At 63.7% G+C, this 17,373-nt stretch overlaps 4 protein-coding genes across 4 annotated transcripts; 3 read left to right on the top strand and 1 right to left on the bottom strand.

Moving 5' to 3' along the window:
• The first annotated feature begins 60 nt into the window (after positions 1-60).
• On the top strand, positions 61-2,603 carry AMSG_07180 (glycerol-3-phosphate dehydrogenase). Its single transcript, XM_013901175.1, has 2 exons — positions 61-296; positions 522-2,603. The coding sequence occupies exons 1-2, from the start codon at positions 240-242 to the stop codon at positions 2,520-2,522; spliced, it is 2,058 nt and encodes a 685-aa protein (XP_013756629.1). The 5' UTR covers positions 61-239; the 3' UTR covers positions 2,523-2,603.
• Positions 2,554-4,019, bottom strand: AMSG_07179 (phosphatidylglycerophosphate synthase 1; the record flags this gene model as incomplete). Its single annotated transcript, XM_013901174.1, has 2 exons — positions 2,554-2,783; positions 2,810-4,019. The coding sequence occupies 2 exons, from the start codon at positions 4,017-4,019 to the stop codon at positions 2,554-2,556; spliced, it is 1,440 nt and encodes a 479-aa protein (XP_013756628.1).
• Positions 4,020-4,283: 264 nt separating this feature from the next.
• AMSG_12050 (uncharacterized protein) lies at positions 4,284-9,228 on the top strand (the record flags this gene model as incomplete). The annotated part of the gene is made up of 4 exons (XM_013901224.1): positions 4,284-4,292; positions 4,322-6,554; positions 6,605-7,361; positions 7,579-9,228. 4 exons carry the CDS (start codon positions 4,284-4,286, stop codon positions 9,209-9,211), a joined length of 4,632 nt encoding a protein of 1,543 aa, XP_013756678.1. The 3' UTR covers positions 9,212-9,228.
• A 231-nt stretch (positions 9,229-9,459) lies between these two features.
• AMSG_07176 (ribosomal L1 domain containing 1) lies at positions 9,460-10,876 on the top strand. Its single transcript, XM_013901173.1, has 2 exons — positions 9,460-9,501; positions 9,725-10,876. Exons 1-2 carry the CDS (start codon positions 9,478-9,480, stop codon positions 10,856-10,858), a joined length of 1,158 nt encoding a protein of 385 aa, XP_013756627.1. The 5' UTR covers positions 9,460-9,477; the 3' UTR covers positions 10,859-10,876.
• Positions 10,877-17,373: the final 6,497 nt, after the last annotated feature.

Genomic DNA, 17,373 nt, shown 5'->3' with positions numbered 1-17,373 from the left:
CCTAGGGTGGCGATGGTGTTTGTTTGGCGGAGGTTTGCGGGAGCGGTACGTGGGGGAGAGCGGGAGCGACCGCAGCGAACAAGGAGACGACGGCGACAGCGACAGCGACCAGGAGACTCAACTCGAGCTCTTGCAAGGGCGATCCACCCCATTTTACCGCAAAGAGCAAGTGGTACACCGGCACAAGAGGGTGTCAGTACTGGTCGGTTGTGGTCCCATCGCTGTCTGGCCTTGCTGTCATGCTGCGTAGCACTGCCGTGGTCAGCGCGACATGGGCCCGGCTGGGACGGGCACTGGTACGGACGACCCGAGGGATTGGGATTGGGATTGGGATTGGGGTTGGGGTTGGGGTTGGGGTGGTGAGGAGGAGGATGAGGATGACGGTAGTGACGGGTGGCCTCGCCATGCGGGCTCCGTCGCCTGTGCGGCCGTGCGGGCGCTACCACTCACAGCCCACACACATCCGTGGCCTGCCTCACCCGATCACTCACTCGTGTGCTTGCTTGCTCCTTCCCTTACAGAGCACAAGTGCTGCTGTCGGCGCGCACGTGTCGATGGCCGATGTGCCGCCACGGGAGGAGATGATTGACCGGCTGCGGCACACGTCGCAGTTTGATATGTTGGTCATCGGCGGCGGGGCGACGGGCGTGGGCGTGGCGCTCGATGCCATCACCCGGGGCTACTCGGTGGCCCTTGTGGAGCGCGGCGATTTTGGCTGCGCGACCTCTTCCAAGTCGACCAAGCTCATCCATGGCGGCGTTCGGTACCTGGAGAAGGCGTTCTGGAACGCAGACTACGGGCAGTACAAGCTGGTCCGCGAGGCGTTGAAGGAGCGGAGCCACTGGATGAACGTCGCCCCCCACATCTCGCGCTGGCTGCCTATCATGCTCCCGCTCTACTCGTGGTGGAAGGTGCCTTACATGTACGCCGGTGTCAAGGCCTACGATCTTGTCGCCGGCCTCCCGCCCAAGCGGTCGTACTTTCTCTCCAAGCGGCGCGCCCTGGAGCAGTTTCCCATGCTTCAGGCTGACGGCCTCAAGGGCGCCGTGGTTTACTACGACGGTGTCAACGACGACACGCGCATGAACCTCGCCATCGCGCTGACTGCAGCCGCCAAGGGCGCCGCGCTCGGCAACTACGTCGACGCCGAGAAGATTCTGAAGGACGCTGACGGCAAGGTTACCGGCGTCGTGGCCACAGACCGCGAGTCGCAGTCGACATTTGAGATCCGCGCCAAGGTCGTCATTGCCGCCGCAGGCCCTTTCATTGACTCGGTCCGCCGCATGGAGGACCCAGACGTCGAGCCCATGGTCCAGCCGTCGTCGGGTACCCACATCATCCTGCCCTCGTTCTACGCCCCGTCGTCGATGGGCCTCATCGATCCGTCGACCTCGGACGGTCGCGTCATCTTTTTCCTCCCTTGGCTCGGCCACACCGTTTGCGGGACAACCGACGCGCCATGCCCGGTCGACCGCAACCCGGCGCCGACCGAGGAAGAGGTCTCGTGGATCCTCAACGAGGTCCAGCGGTACCTGACCGACGAGCTCAAGGTCCGCCGCCGCGACGTCCTCTCGGCATGGAAGGGCATCCGCCCACTCGTCTCCGACCCCACCGCTGCCGACACCCAGGAGATCCGTCGCGAGCACGTCGTCGCCGTCTCACCCGGCGGCATGGTCCTCGTTGGCGGTGGCAAATGGACCACCTACCGCGAGATGGCTCAGGACGCCGTTGACAAGGCCCTCGAGGTCTCGGGCCTCCGCAAGAAGACCGCCATCTCCAAGAACGTCAAGCTCATCGGCGCAGAGGGCTGGACGCCCAACCTCCACATCCAGCTCATCCAAAAGTTCGGCATCGAGCGCGACGTCGCCGTCCACCTCGCCCGCACCTACGGCTCCGAGTCGTTTGACGTCGCCCGTATGGCGGCAGAGACCAACCCCACCGGCCAGCGCTGGCCGCTCTCTGGAAAGCGCCTCGTCCCGGGCTATCCCTACCTCGAGTCCGAGGTCCGCGTCGCGTGCGCCGAGTTTGCCCGCTCCGCCACCGACGTCCTAGCCCGCCGCACCCGCCTCGCCTTTCTCAACGTCGAGGCCGCCCGCGAGGCCGTCCCGCGCGTCATCGAGATCATGGCCGACGAGCTCGGCTGGGACAACGCCCGCATTGAGAAGGAGTACCGCCGTGTCGACGTCATGTTCTCCGGTGAGTTTGGCGGCCCGGCACGCATCCCCATCCGCTCCATCGACAAGGCCTCATCCGAGGAAATCCGCGACGCCTTTGCCGCCATCGACGTCGACGGCTCCGGCTACGTCGACGCCAACGACCTGCAGAACCTTGCCACCGCCCTTGGTAAGCCGCTCTCCAAGAACGAGCTCGACGCTGCACTCGCAGACATGGACCCGACCGGCGAGGGCAAGTGCTCGTACGAGTCGTTTGAGTGGTGGTGGTACCGCCAGACAAAGTCGGCCGAGTCCATCAACGCCATCGGCCTTGTCTCTGGCCGCACCGCTCTCGACTCGTACCCGTAACGCGCAATCCTACCCTCGTAGCGCGAGCCGCTCAGAAGAATTGGCTCACTCGCTTCGCCACCACCGGTAGCCAGCCCGGCCACGCCCGCTGCGGCTCGCTGTACGTAGCCTCGCTCACTCGGCTCGCCCGCGCCACCAGCGTCTCAGCCTCAGCCTCGAGCCGCGCCGCTACCTCGGGGTCTGTCGTAAAGATGCCAACCTGCGACTCGAGGTCCTTGTCTGCCGATCGCGCGCCATAGTTGGTCGAGCCGACCAGCGTCGCTGTCTGCCCGGCCTCGCTCACCCACACCCCTTGCAGTGAAAGGTCTGCCCAGGCGCGGCGTACTCGTACATGACTAGCTTGTCATCGGCACCCATCGGCGCCAGCGCCTGTCGCGCCTTGCTGTAGAACTCGCTCGCCAGCCACGAGTACACAAACGGGACGTAGCCCGGGAGCCCGCTCGCACCGTGAAACCCGTTCGCCTCGGGCGCCGCCGTCACCACCCTCACCCCCTCGCACTCGCCACGCCCGGCTGCCGCCACCACTGCGTCCGCGAGCTCGGGTGTCAGGTTCATGTACGCCAGCGCGAGTTGAATCCGTGCACGGCCTCGCAACATTCCGCCACCCAACAGCGCCAGCGCCACCCGCGCGTCGTGATCAAGACCCCACGGGCCAAACTGAAGCGTCGGCACCAGCCACGTTGCCGTCTCCTCGTCACTCGCGGCTCCGGCCCCTACATCGCCACGCTTGCTCCCTGGATTTGTCACCAGCACATGCAGCGCTGCCCGTGCCGCCGCTTGTGCGCCTCGCGACGGCGGGCGGAGACTGCCATCGGCCACCAGCTGGTGCGAGGCGTCCGCCACCGCATCCATCACCTCCTCGTACCAGTCTGCGAGCTCCGGCACGCCGCTCAGCACCACGTAGCGGTCCTGCCTATTGGTAAAGTAGTCGTGCGAGAGATTGGCGCCCGTCAGCACCACATCGTCGTCAAAGACAAGGACTTTGAGGTGCGAGACGCCCGCAGCCTCGCGGTACTTGGCCGGGACCGCCGGTGCCAGCGCCTGCGGCAGCCGCGGCGATCGAAACAGCGTCACCCTCACATCCGCTCCCTCTCTCACCTCATCTGCCAGCAGCCGCCGTGCCAGCATCTCTGCCGAGCTCCCGCCTTCCTGCGCCCTCTGTCCGCGATGGTAGTCGACGTGGGCCCGCAGCCGCAGTCGCGTTGCAGGCGGCCCGGCGGCTGACACAGCAGCCTCTGCGGCAGCAGCGAGAAGCGCATCCTCCTTCTCACCGCCACCCACATACAGCGTGCCAAGGAGAATGCGGGTGCGGGCAGCCTTGGCCTTGGTCACCAGGTGGGCGTGGAAGGCCGTCGGCGAGTCGAGCACGCTGACTGACGCGTTGGCAGGCAGCGGTAGCACCCGGCCGCCGCACCCGGCCGCACGGGCCCATGCCAGCGCACTGTTCGGTCGGGACAACCCGGCTCCACCTGCCGCCACATGCCGCAGCAAATGCATGCTGCCTGTACCGCCCATCGCTCGCACCACGCCCAGCATCTGTCACCTCGCCGCAGAGCCGGGTGTACCTGCCCAGCGATGACTCGGCCGCCGCCACACTGCTGCTCACGACCCCCCCCCCCCCCCCCCACTGCCTCAGTTCACTTGTGGTTCCGTCGCCGCCCTCTGTCCTGCATACCCAGGGAGTTGGACTCACTGTTGGACGATGTGGGTGGTGGGTGGTATGCTTGTGCGCGGACATAGTGGGCCAGGCGAGAAACAGAGATGATGGCGGTGGGGCGAGTGGCAGGCATCCGCTGAAGCACTCGGAGACGCTGGCAAACTTGGTCAACCGCGAGGACGCCATCGCCACACGGTACGAGTCCGAGGTCACGGTCCTGGTCACCGACATGTCGGGCTTCACGCGGCTGACGCGCAAGTACGGGATTATTCACTTTGCCTCGCTCATCCTCAAGATGCGAGCCATCTGCAGGCCCATCTACGAGGCCTACGGCGCACTGTACATCCTCACCGAGGCCGACAACTTTTTGGTCCTCTTCTCCACGCCCGAGGACGCCGTGGCTGCCGCCATCGAGGCCAAGACCAAGATGGACGAGTACACCGCCACTGTGGCTGAGAAGGATTTCCAGCCCATCATCGGCGGCTACGGCATCGGCCTCGGCCGCGACACCATCCTCGGCAAGAACCACATGCTGTTCGGCGAGGCCCGCGACGTGGCCTTTCGCCTCGGCGAGGACGTCGCCGCAGACTCGGACATCTGCGTCGACCACGAGGTTTACGATCGCATCCGCGACATGCCGCAGTTTGCAAAAGTCAAGGGCGAACGCCGCATTGATGACGAGGACGGCGGCGACGGCCGCGTCCACTTTGTCGTCTCGGGCAAGCTCTCCGGCAGGCTCAAGGCTGACAAGGCCATTGCTGCTGCCAACGCCGCCGCCGCCAAAGCCACCGACGAGTTTGGCGTCTTTACCAACCACATGCTCGCCCGCCTCGAGAACGAGCGCGAGCGCTCCCGCCTCGACGCCCTCATCGAGGAAAAGTACATGCACGACTACGCTGTTGTCGTCATGGGCCTGGACTTTGCCGAAGAGACTGAAAAGTTTGGCGTCATGAACTCGCTTGGCAAAATGATGAACATCTCAACCATGGTGGCCCGCATCCTCAAAAAGTATGACGGTTCGGTCATCGAGGATACCATCTTCCGCTTTGACCGTGTCGAAGACGCTGTCCGCGCCACCCTCGACATCAAGGCTCTCTTTGTCTTTATCAACGAGAGCCATGGGCCTGACGAGCAGGTCCCCTTCAAGGGCTTTGGCATCCACCTTGGCAAGATGCTCCTCGTTGACGGCTCGGACGTCCACTGGGGCGACCCGCTCAACACCTCGTCCAAGCTTGGCGAGGACGTCGCCGCCGATGGCGAGCTCTTTATCACCCTTGACATTCACCGCAAGATCCGAAACGTCAAGTCGCTCAAGCACCTCGAGTTTGAAAAGCGCTCGCCGACCGTCTCCAAGGTCAAGCTGCATTCGTACGTTGTCCACGATCCCCGCATGCGTGACGGTGACCCCATCGACCGCTTTGGTCGCATTTGCTGGGGCGACTTGCTCCCGAGTCGCTCTGCAAGCTCGGCGTCGGGCAAGGGCAAGCGCAAGGGCAAGCGTAAGGGCAAGAGCAAGGGTAAGCGTAAGGGCAAGGGCAAGGGCAATGATGGCTCGTCGTCGTCGTCGTCGTCGTCATCATCATCATCGTCGTCGTCATCGTCCCATTCGTCGCGCTCGGCCGACTCGTCGGCCTGCTCCGCCTTTGAGCCCGACCGCCACATCCGCAAGTACAAAGGCAAGCACGCCGTGCTCGTCACTGACATGTCCGGCTTTACCCGTATCACCCGCAAGATGGGCATCATCCACTTTGCTTCGCTCATTTACACCATGCGCAGGCTCCTCATCCCGCTCTTTGAGCACTACGGCGCAGTGACCATCGAGACCGAAGCCGACAACTTTCTGGTGGTCTTTGAAGACCCGTTGGCAGCGTTCTCGGCGGCAGCGCAGATTCTTCCGCTCCTCGATACCTTTAACGACCGCCAGTCCAACAACGACTTTAAGATCGTCATGGGCGGCGTCGGCGTTGGCTACGGCGAGAACCTCATCCAAGACCAGCGGACCGGCAAACTGTACGGTGACCCGTGTGACTCGGCGTTCTGGCTCGGCGAGGAGCTGTGCGAGAAGCGGCACATGCTTGTCGACGCCAACATCCACGGGGCCATCGCCAAGGTCAAGGCCGTCAAAAAGGCCGTGCGCTTCACCCGTGCCAAGGACACTTCGTTCCCCGCCGGCGAGTCGCTGACGTACTACGACTGCACCGGGTACGCCAAGTTCAAGGGCTCGTACAAGCTCCCATCGCACGCCCTCACCACGCCGCGCAAGCCCAAGTCGTCGGACAAGGACAAGGACTTTTCTCGGCAAGCATCAACCGGCGCCTCTTGGTCTCTGACGCCGAGCGCGAAGATATCGACGATGCCCTCCGCCACCGTTTCGAGTCCGAGTGGACCGTCGCCATGTACGGTGTCAATTTTGCCCGCACCACAGAGCTCGGAGGCGTTCAAAAGACCATCGAGGTCAAGTCCGCCGCCTACCGCATCGTCCGCCCGCTCGTCAAGGCCAATGCCGGCACCATGGAGGAGGAGGGCCTCTGGATCTTCCGCACCCCGGCCGACGCCGTCCGCACCGTCCTCGCCATCCAGACTGCCGTCCACGAGTACAACGAGGACAAGCCCGAGGTCGATCAGATCCATATCCTCGGCTTTGGCGTCCACTCGGGCACCTTGCTGCTCGTCAAGGGGACAAACGTCCACTGGGGAGACCCCGTCAACACATCGTCCAAAATGTGTGAAGACCACGCCACTGGAGGCGACGTCTACATCTCTCAAGAGGTCTACGAGGCCGTCAAGGACCACCGTGACCTGCGCGAGCTCTCTTACAACCACGAAACCAAGGAAATCTCCAAGGTCAAGCTCTCCATCTACAAGGTCGACGCCGCCTCGGCTGCAGGCCCCTCGCGCCGCGCCCGCCGCTCCTCCTCCTCGGACTCGCGCGACTCGCGCGACTCGCGCGACTCGCGCACCCCCTCGCGCAAGGCCCGCTTTACCAACAATCGCTCGTCTAAGCGCGCCGATCCGCCAGGCGCCTCTTCGCGCAAGGGCGCCCGCCGCGCCTCAGTCTCCCGCCGCCGCGCAGGCTCCAACGCCTCGCACAACCAGGGCTCTTCCGGTCGTCGCGAGTCGCGGACCCCAGGCCGCCCCCGTCGCCGCTCCTCCCGCGTCCACGATCACGATCGCTCCTCGTCGTCATCACGCTAGATGCCCACGCCCTTTGCCCTAACACTCACACACTACTCCCCTCCCCCCCTCCCCCCCTGCTTTGTCCGCCCAGTTCTCCCCACAACCACCGGACTCCCCCCCCCCCTCCCTCCCCCCGCCCATGTCGTCCTCTATATCCTCATCCTCACCCCCTCCATGCGCCGCATGCGCTGCCCTCACCGACGAGCTGCGCCGCTGCGAGAGTGAGCTCGACGAGTACGAGGTTGCCGCCGCCGGCCTCACTCAGGCTCTCGCAGCGGCTCGCACTGATGCCGCTGCCGCCCAAGCCGCTGCTGCTGCCGCCCAAGCCGACGCCGCTGCCACTCAAGCTGCCGCTACTGCCGCCACGCAGCTTCTTCGTGACGAGCTGGCCGCTGCACACGCTGCGCGCGACGCCGCAGAGCGCGAAGCCACAGACCTGCGCGCCTCGGTCCACACCCTCCGCGTCGCCCTCGACGCCGAGCGAGCTGCTGCGGTGGCCGCAGAGCGCCTACACGCGGCAGCCGCTTCGCACACTGCGCGGTTGCTGGGAAATTCGCCTCCGCCCCCGCCAGCTGACGCCTCTCGTCGCATTGCCCGCCTCCAGCGCCCGCTGCCGCCGCTGCCGCTGTCGCCGCCGCCCGCCTCCATCGCAGCCGACAGCCCCCCGGTGCCACCAACAGCTGTTAATCATGCCCCCGCTCTAACTCCTGACGATGCTGCGCGCTCACCTGCTTCCACTTGGGACGCGCTCCCCGCCTCGCTGCTTGTGCGGATTGTACTCGTCGCATCGCCGCCCGAGTCCGTCCTTGTCCCGGCCTCGCGGGTCTGCTGGGCCTGGCGCAAGGCTCTGATTGCCACACCGCAGCTGGAGGCTGTGTGGACGGCATTGCTCTCGCATACTCGCTTCACCGACACCTCGCTGCACTTTGCGGTACCGCGGCTGGTCCGGCTCGCGCCCAAGATCCGCATCAACCCTGCAGGCGCCACCGACCGATCGTTCCGGTACATGGGCCTGCTGCTCGGCTCTGTTTATGGTGATGATACCTCTGCGATGTCGGTAGCCGACAGCACCCTCATCGCCCCGCCGCTCTCGCCGCTACAGCATGCGTGGCGGCCGTCGCCACAGTGGCCCGCGCCGTGGGGTGGCCCGCCGTCGTTGGCCTCGCTCACTGCCTCGGTCTGCCGCGCCGTTACAGATCGCGGCGTGCAGCTGCTACTCGCTGACGGCGGCGGTGCTGCGCTCACCCATCTCAATCTCTCGGCCTGCCAGCACTTGACTGACAAGGCGCTCGCCTTTATTGCCGCCGGCGCGCCGGCGCTGCAGCGGCTCAATCTCAGCGATGTCTCGCACCTCACCGAAGGCGGCGTGGCCCAGCTTGCCAGCACTCTAGGGCCTTCACTGAGAGAGCTCTCGCTTGCCGGCTGCGACAAGCTTGGTCATGCCGCCGCTACCGTTCTCGGCTCGGCCTTTCCGGCGCTGGTCCGGTTGGACCTCGCCCGATGCGTTGCTCTCGACGATGACGCCGTCAGTGCTATCATCGGCCAAGCCTCCTCGGCCAAGCTCCGCTCGCTCTCGCTTGCCTCGCTCCCAAGCGTCACTGATGCCATCCTCCCCCTCCTGGCGGCCTCGCCTGCTGCACAGGCCTGCGCCCTCCGCGACCTCAAGCTCACTGGCATCCTCACCTTTACGCCCAGCGCCATCGCATCATTGGCTCATGCCGCACCCTCGCTCAAGACGCTCGCCATCTCCCTCGCTCCATCAGCAGACGCAGCGAGCCTCTCCGCCACCGTCCCGCCGTCGCTCAGCCTCCAGATCCGCAGCACCGGCGGCAGCCCGCTCCGTCGCGCCCCGTAGCCTCCCCCCCCTTTGGGCTACCACACGGCCATAGACCGGCGATGGGGCTGAATGCAATTGATGTCACTGACTTGACCACCATCCCACTATGTTTGCCATCTGATGATGTCCTGGACAAGGACGGAGGGAGAGGCAAGACGGATGGCCGAGGAGCCGAATGGCCGAGTAGCCGAATGGCCGAATGGCCGACAGTGCTCCCTGCTCGCACCAGCCAACCACTGGCCAACCGCACCCCACCAGTCTGCATCTCACTCATTCGCTTTGCCATGCCCAAGCTTTCCTCAAAGCGGGTACGTATCCGGAGAGAGTGTTCATAGTGAGAAGGAAGGGGAGAGGGAAGAGGGAAGAGGAGGAGGGGGGGAGGGAGGGGAGTAGGGGAGGGGGGGAGTAGGGGAGGGGGGGGGGGCATAGAGGGGGGGGGGTGGCAGGATATCTTGTACTGATTTTAATTTCCAATAATCAGGCTGGGGGGGGGGGGGGGGACTCACATGGGGATGAGGATGTGGAGAACAGACTGCGCACGCCATGCAGGCGCTGATCGCGTTTGTGGAGAAGAGCATCGCAGACAAGGAGGGTGTCGAGGGCCTGCTGGGTGCCGACGAGACGCCCATCTACCTCACCCTCGGCCTGCATCGGCCGCCGGTGGCGGCGCGGACGAACCCGTACTCGCTCCCTGTCCCGCACTCGCTGGTGGAGGCGGATACGGACATCTGCTTCATTGTCAAGGACCCGGCGTCGGCGTACGAGGACAAGATCCGTGAGACTGCCGAGGAGCTCGGGCTCAAGGGCAACCTCAACGTCATCGATGTGGCCGGTCTGGGCGAGATGACGTACACGTACGAGGCGAGGCGTGTGCTTTTGGCCTCGTACGACATGTTTCTCGCCGACTCGCGCATCATGCAGCAGCTGCCTAAGCGGCTCGGCAAGAAGTTCTACACCAAGAAGCGCCTGCCGACCATGGTGGATATGCAGCCGGGATCGTCGGTCCGCAAGTCGCTCGCCCGCGCCTTTTCCTCCATCCAGCTCTACCTCACGCGTGGCGTGAGCTTCTCGCTGAAGATTGGCTACGCCTCGTGGGACGAGGACAAGCTGGTGGCCAACGCCGTTGCGGCCGCAAAGGCTGCCGCCAAGATCGTTCCTGGTGGCTGGGACAACTTCCGGTCCATGCACATCAAGACCCGCGACTCGGTCGCTCTTCCAGTTTACAAGGCCAAGACGAATGTGTCGTCCGACGCCGTCGTCAAGCCCACCGAAGCCGAGATCAAGCGAATTGAGAGCAACCGCCGCGCCAAGAACCCCATCGGCTGGATCGCAGATCTTGACACCGACAACTCGATCGTCAGCAGCAAGGCGAAGAAGTCGTCCAAGCCCGCCGAGTCTGCCGAGACCAAGAAGGCCAAGAAGGCGAAGACGACCAAGGATGCTAAGAAGGTCAAGGAGCCCGAGACCGAGGCCGAGGCCGATCAAACTACCGGCAAGAAGCGCGCACGCTCCGGCAAGGCCAAGTCCAAGGGCAAGACCGCCGATGACGACGCCGCCGCCGCCGAGGAGGACGCCGCCGCCGAGGAGGACGCCGCCGCCGAGGAGGACGCCGTCGCCGAGGAGGCCCCGCGGGTCACCCGCTCGCGCAAGCGCCGCAAGAAGTAAATGCCGCAGTCCAGTAGGGGCAAGCCTGGCCCGCCTTGACCGGCAAACAACGCCTATCCGTTGGCAAAGGCGTGGAAGAACTCCTTCTGGAAAGCGTCATCGGCCGGCCAGCGGCCAGCGCCCGCATCGTTCTGCAGGACAAAGACGCCGGTGCCAAACGGGGCTACAAAGTCGCGAGTCTTGTTGCGGCGGACAATGTGCTGGCGGCCGACGACGTAGCGGTGGCCGCGCTTGGGCATCTCAAACATGCGGCGCATGTACGGCGACTCGGCAAGCATGCGCCACGCGTCGGCGTCGCGCCACGCCGGGATGATGACCACAAACGAGAGCGGCTTGGCTGAGCGCGAGAAGAGATCGTCAAGGTGCTCGATCATAGCCTTCATGGTCTCCTCCACAAACGGCGGGTTCGCCTCAAACGAGCCCTCTTCCGGGTACGAGTCAAAGAACGAGCCAAACGAGCCAAACGCAATATCTGTGTCGTAGTACGCCGAGTGGTACTGCTCGAGGGTGGCATTGAGCGGCGAGGCAAAGCACTCGGTCGTCACGCCCAGCCGCCGCTGGAGAACACCAAAGGCTGAGCGCGGGAGCGCCGCCTGGTACGAGCCGGCGCCGAGCGCTTCATAGCGGACAAGCAGAATGAAGAAGTGCCACAGAAAGGTTTCCATCGAAAACGGGATCGGCTCGCCGCTCTCGTCGACCTGCCCCTCGTTCGCCCGCTTGTACCGAGCCAGCAGCTCGTTGTACTTTTCAAACTCGACCAGAAACTTGCTCTGGTTCCACGAGACCTCGGATGCCGCCACCGTAATCTCCTCGCCGTCCTGGTACGTTGTCGTCTGCATTCCGCGGGTGTGGATACCCTGCGTACCTGCCGTGCAGCGGCCGCCCATCTCACAGCGCGGCTCAGCAGCAATGGTGTCGACGGTCTTGGCCACCGCGCCCACAAACTGGTCCACAATCGATCGCGCCACGTCGTAGTTCATGCCGGCAGCCATGAGCTCCTTGACGAGGTTGACATCAAAGATGGCTGTGTTGGGCAGGACTGGGTCCTTGGCAAAGCCTGGATCCTCCAGCAGCTTTTGCACAAACATCCACCGGTCGTAGCACATCGCCGGCTCCTTGGAGAGGCCACCCTCGGCCACGCACAGCTGCTTGATGTCGTTGCGGAGCATCTTGGTCCGCTGCTGGCGCATGACAGCCACATGCGGGCAGTCCGGCGGATAGAGCATGCCCTCGGCCAGCGACTCGTCGCCGCCGAGTTCCACCTTGATGTGGTACTCGGAGACCCGCTGCCGGAGCGTGAGGATGTGAAGCGGCGCAAAGAACTCGAGGAACTTGTCCGTCACGTTGCGCGGCGTGCAGTGCGGGAGCCACGTCGTGTTGATCTGCAGAATCTCCTCGTACGACCGAGCTCCCTCGCCCGACGGCCCTGCCCCCTCGTCTGCCGTCGCGCTGCCGAACTCGCCCACACTAGCGCCACTCGGTGGCGCCACCGGGGTTGACGCTGCTGCCGCCGCGCCCGACGCCAGCGACGACGCCGAGCCCATGTGCGTCGAGTTTGTAACCGGGGCAGCGCCTGCTAGCGGGCCGGCACCCATGGCGGTGGCTGGCGACAGTCCCTTGTGGCGCTTCACGCCCAGGCCGGCCTCGGAAGCTTCCTGCTTCTCCCGCTTTGCCACCAGCTCGCGAACCCAGATCTGCTTGCCCGTCTTGCTGTTGAACCAGTAGTCCTCGCCGTGTGTCTGCGACGTGTGCCGCGACCAGGCGCCCGAGGGTGACGGCGGTGCGTCTGACAGCGACCGCTTGCGCTTGAGGGATGGTTTGTCCATTGTGGAGTGTAGAGTGAGGTGAGGTGGGGTGGGTTGGGGTGAGGTGGGCGGGCGGGTTTGGGGGAGCTGCGTAGTGCAGTGGCTGTGGCTGCGGCCAAGGACGCTAGCTGTCCGGGGAGGTAGTCGCTAGCTCGTGGCTGGTTTTTGGTCGGGCGTCGCGGCGAGCTGGGGGATCGATCGGAGGTAGGTATGGGTTCATGGTGAGGCTATGTGCGGAGAATGTAGGCCTTGAGGTTACGGACGGTGCCCTTGAAATCTGTGAGCTCCTTGCGGAGGCGGGCGATGATGGCCTCGAGCTGGGAGATCTTACGGCGGTAGAGGAAGAGCCGCTTCTTGGCCTTGACGAGAGCAGTGCGATACTTGGCTTTGACGCGAGCCTCAGTGGCAGCGACAGCCTGAACGTCCTCGACGGCGGCAGCCTCGGCCTCGGCCTCGACGCGCTCAAGCTTGAGGCGGAGGTCGCGGACCTCCTGCTGGAGCTCGAGGTTCCGCTTCTCGGCATCAAAGCGCGAGCGGGCGGCAGCGAGATTGCGAGCTTGTTGGGCGGCAGCGCGGTCGCGGAGCTCGGCGGTGTGGGTCTGCTCCTTGATCTTGGCTACCAGGACCGAATTGTGTTCGTGGGCGGCGGCCATTTCGTCGCGCAGGGCCTTGTTCTCGCGGATGAGAGTGTGGGCCATGGATGAGCGCGAGTAGTCGGAGATGTAGCCCTCCTCGTCGTCGGCCGGGGCGAGTCCCATTTGCTTGCGCAGTGCCCTATTCTGGACAGCGGTGATGCGTGAGAACTCCTGGGCCCGCATCAGCTGGTCGGTCAGCGAGGTGTTGGCCTCGGCTAGCTCGGAAGTCCGACGGCGGGAGACTTTGAGCGCCCGGCGCAGCTCTGCGAGCTTGACCCGGAGCTCAGAGCGCGAGAGGCCGTCATCGCCGCCACTCTCGGATGGGGCGAGGAGCGAAAAGGCAGAAAAGTCAGACATGGAGGCGTCGAGCGAGAGCTCATCGCCCAGAGTCATGACCTCGTCATGGGTTACCGAGAGCGCGTCGAGCTCGGCAACCTGTGCCCGCAGCGCACGGATCTGTGCGTCCTTCATCGAGGCCAGCTCCGAGCGCTGAGCAAGCGCAGCCTGCTCACGAGTCAACTCCGAGTGGAGCTTCCGCGAACCGTCTCGGACCTCGCGCTCCAGGCGCGAGATGGACAGCGTGGCGTCAGCCAGCTGGGCTTCCAGCTCAGAGACCTGCAGCTTGTAGGCGTCACGGGCGACTTCGACGACGGCCCGGGCCTCTTCGCCCTCCTCGACCTGCGCCCGGAGCATGGCAACTTGTGCCCGTAGCCGGGCCAGCGAGCCACTCCCACCCCCAGTCCGTGTCCCTGGCATCTGTAGTGGTGTGGGTGATCATCACTACCACCAACTGCCACTATTGCTAGTGAGCGAGTGACTGCGAGTGACCCGGTGCCAGGGGCTAGAGGCGCAGGCGGTTGTGCCCGAGGCGGGTTCAACGTCCGGGGAGGGGGGGGGGGGGGGGGGGGGGATCAGAGGATCGGGATGGTGTTGATAGTGTATGTATACCGAACTGTAGTGGCAGTGGCGATTGCAAAGGCAGATAAGATGAGGCGAAAGACATAGATGATGATGGTGTGGCCGGCTGTGTCAGGCAGTTCGGCTCGTCCGTCGGCTCGGTTCGGTTGGCGAGTCTGTCAGGTCTGATGGGCAAAGTATGGTGGTGGCGGCTGTCATGTTACTTACAAATTTTGAGCCATTCCAGCCACACCACTCGTTTACCTGTGCATTGTTCGTTGACTTCCGGAGTGGTTCGGGGTGGGTCGCCCGCCATGGCCCGGGGGCTAGTGTGGACATGGAGGGAGGCAGGGGATAGCGGGTTGTGGGTAATGGAAGAAAACGTGATGGAGATGGGCTGGATGGGAATGGGCTTGCTTGAGGGGGGGCTGGGGTGGAGGTGGGCGCTGTGGTGGGTGGTGTCGAGCAGGCGGTGAAGTTGGCGGCTTGCCAGCGTGGGCGCGCTGCGCTCTCTCGCTTGCATGCTCGCACTCTCTTTGGGGAACATGGTTGGTGGAGGACAGGAAGACTGACGTGTGAGGATGGGGGTGGCATTGGAGGGTGCAGATGTCACGTCGTGGGGGCGTCCGGGACGGGTACCGCCATCCCTACACGTGGGAGCGGTACTCGGACATGGACATGGACATTGCCACCGACTACACCGACTTTAAGCGTGGCGCTGGAACCACCAAGGTCAAGCTCAATGCGTACTCGTCATCGTCTTCGTGCCCTGTTTCGTTGTCTTCGTCTTCTTCGTCATCGTCGTCGTCGCGCTCGCCGTCGCGCTCGCCGTCGCGCTCGCCGTCGTCGTCCGAATCCGATGAGAAGGTTACGTCGTCGTCGTCGCGCAAGAAAGCGTCGCGGGTCGACGTGCCGGACACAGCCAGTGATGGTGACAAGGGCGCCAAGTCGTTCTCGTTCTCCGAGTATGACACCGACTATGCCGACCATGAGGGAAAGGCCAAGGGCAAGAAGAAGCGCGGCAAGGGTAAGAAGGCTGCCGCCGTTGATGTCTCTTCCGGTGACGCTGGCGACAAGGCTGCTGCTCGCTCCAACTACTCAGAGTACGACACCGACTACGCCGACCATGCTTCCAAGGCCGGCAAGAAGAAGGGCAAGAAGAAGGGTAAGAAGGGCAAGAAGGGCAAGAAGGGCAAGAAGAAGTCCGGCTCAAGCTCCGACCTTTCCGAGTACGACACCGACTACGCCGACCATGCTGCCAAGGCCGGCAAGAAGAAGGGCAAGAAGAAGGGTAAGAAGGGCAAGAAGGGCAAGAAGGGCAAGGGTAAGAAGGCCGCCGCCGTTGATGTCTCTTCCGGTGATGCCGGTGACAAGGCTGCTGCTCGCTCCAACTACTCTGAGTACGACACCGACTACGCCGACCATGCTTCCAAGGCCGGCAAGAAGAAGGGCAAGAAGAAGGGTAAGAAGGGCAAGAAGGGCAGGAAGGACAAGAAGAAGTCCGGCTCAAGCTCCGACCTTTCCGAGTACGACACCGACTACGCCGACCATGCTGCCAAGGCCGGCAAGAAGAAGGGCAAGAAGAAGGGTAAGAAGGGCAAGAAGGGCAAGAAGGGCAAGGGTAAGAAGGCCGCCGCCGTTGATGTCTCTTCCGGTGATGCCGGTGACAAGGCTGCTGCTCGCTCCAACTACTCTGAGTACGACACCGACTACGCCGACCATGCTTCCAAGGCCGGCAAGAAGAAGGGCAAGAAGAAGGACAGGCAAGGGCAAGAAGGGCAAGGACAAGAAGAAGTCCGGCTCAAGCTCCGACCTTTCCGAGTACGACACCGACTACGCCGATCATGCAGCCAAGGCCGGTAAGAAGAAGGGCAAGAAGAAGGGTAAGAAGGGCAAGAAGGGCAAGGGCAAAAAGGGCAAAAAGGGCAAAAAGGGCAAGGGCAAGAAGGCCGGAGCCGTCGATGTCTCCTCGGGTGACACCAAAGACCATGCTGGGGCGCCCGGCCACTCGTCGGGCTCGGGTTCGGGCTCTGAGTACGACACCGATCACGCTCATCACCTTGTCCGCCCCGGCTTTTCGTCGTATGATAACGACTACGTGTACCACAAGTCCGAGCACGGCTCCGAGTACGACAAGGACTACGCTTCGTTCAACGGCCCGTCGTCGTACGGCTCGGAGTATGGCACCGACTACGTCAACCACGAGCATGTCGGCAACTACGGGAAGAAGGAAGGCAAGGGCAAGAAGAAGGCCAAGGGCAAGCGCAGTGGATCAGCATCCGAGTACGGCACCGACTACGCGAACTACACTCGAAATTTGTCGTCGTATGACAACGATGTCGTCTTTAAGACAGGCAAGGGCAAGAAGGGCAAGGGCAAGAAGAAGTCCGGCTCAAGCTCCGACCTTTCCGAGTACGACACCGACTACGCCGATCATGCAGCCAAGGCCGGTAAGAAGAAGGGCAAGAAGAAGGGTAAGAAGGGCAAGAAGGGCAAGGGCAAGAAGGCCGCCGCCGTTGATGTCTCTTCTGGCGATGCCGGTGACAAGGCTGCTGCTCGCTCCAACTACTCTGAGTACGACACCGACTACGCCGACCATGCTTCCAAGGCCGGCAAGAAGAAGGGCAAGAAGAAGGGTAAGAAGGGCAAGAAGGGCAGGAAGGACAAGAAGAAGTCCGGCTCAAGCTCCGACCTTTCCGAGTACGACACCGACTACGCCGACCATGCTGCCAAGGCCGGTAAGAAGAAGGGCAAGAAGAAGGGCAAGAAGGGCAAGAAGGGCAAGAAGGGCAAGGGTAAGAAGGCCGCCGCCGTTGATGTCTCTTCCGGTGACGCCGGTGACAAGGCTGCTGCTCGCTCCAACTACTCAGAGTACGACACCGACTACGCCGATCATGCCGGCAAGAAGGGTACGAAGGGCAAGGGCAAGAAGGACAAGAAAAAGTCCGGCTCAAGCTCCGACCTTTCCGAGTACGACACCGACTACGCCGATCATGCAGCCAAGGCCGGTAAGAAGAAGGGCAAGAAGAAGGGCAAGAAGGGCAAGAAGGGCAAGAAGGGCAAGGGTAAGAAGGCCGCCGCCGTTGATGTCTCTTCCGGTGACGCCGGTGACAAGGCTGCTGCTCGCTCCAACTACTCAGAGTACGACACCGACTACGCCGATCATGCCGGCAAGAAG

This window comes from Thecamonas trahens (genome assembly GCF_000142905.1).
Source record: "Thecamonas trahens ATCC 50062 unplaced genomic scaffold supercont1.31, whole genome shotgun sequence".
Taxonomy (NCBI): Eukaryota; order Apusomonadida; family Apusomonadidae; genus Thecamonas; species Thecamonas trahens.
This window is presented reverse-complemented; position numbering and strand designations above follow the sequence as displayed.

Excerpts from the sequence above, each read along its gene's own strand:
- AMSG_07180 (XM_013901175.1), top strand. The coding sequence starts at position 240 with ATGCTGCGTAGCACTGCCGTGGTCAGCGCGACATGGGCCCGGCTGGGA. Across the intron at positions 297-521 it reads CCCGGCTGGGACGGGCACTG|AGCACAAGTGCTGCTGTCGG; the intron begins GTACGGACGACC and ends CTTCCCTTACAG.
- AMSG_07176 (XM_013901173.1), top strand. The coding sequence starts at position 9,478 with ATGCCCAAGCTTTCCTCAAAGCGG. Across the intron at positions 9,502-9,724 it reads CCAAGCTTTCCTCAAAGCGG|ACTGCGCACGCCATGCAGGC; the intron begins GTACGTATCCGG and ends TGTGGAGAACAG.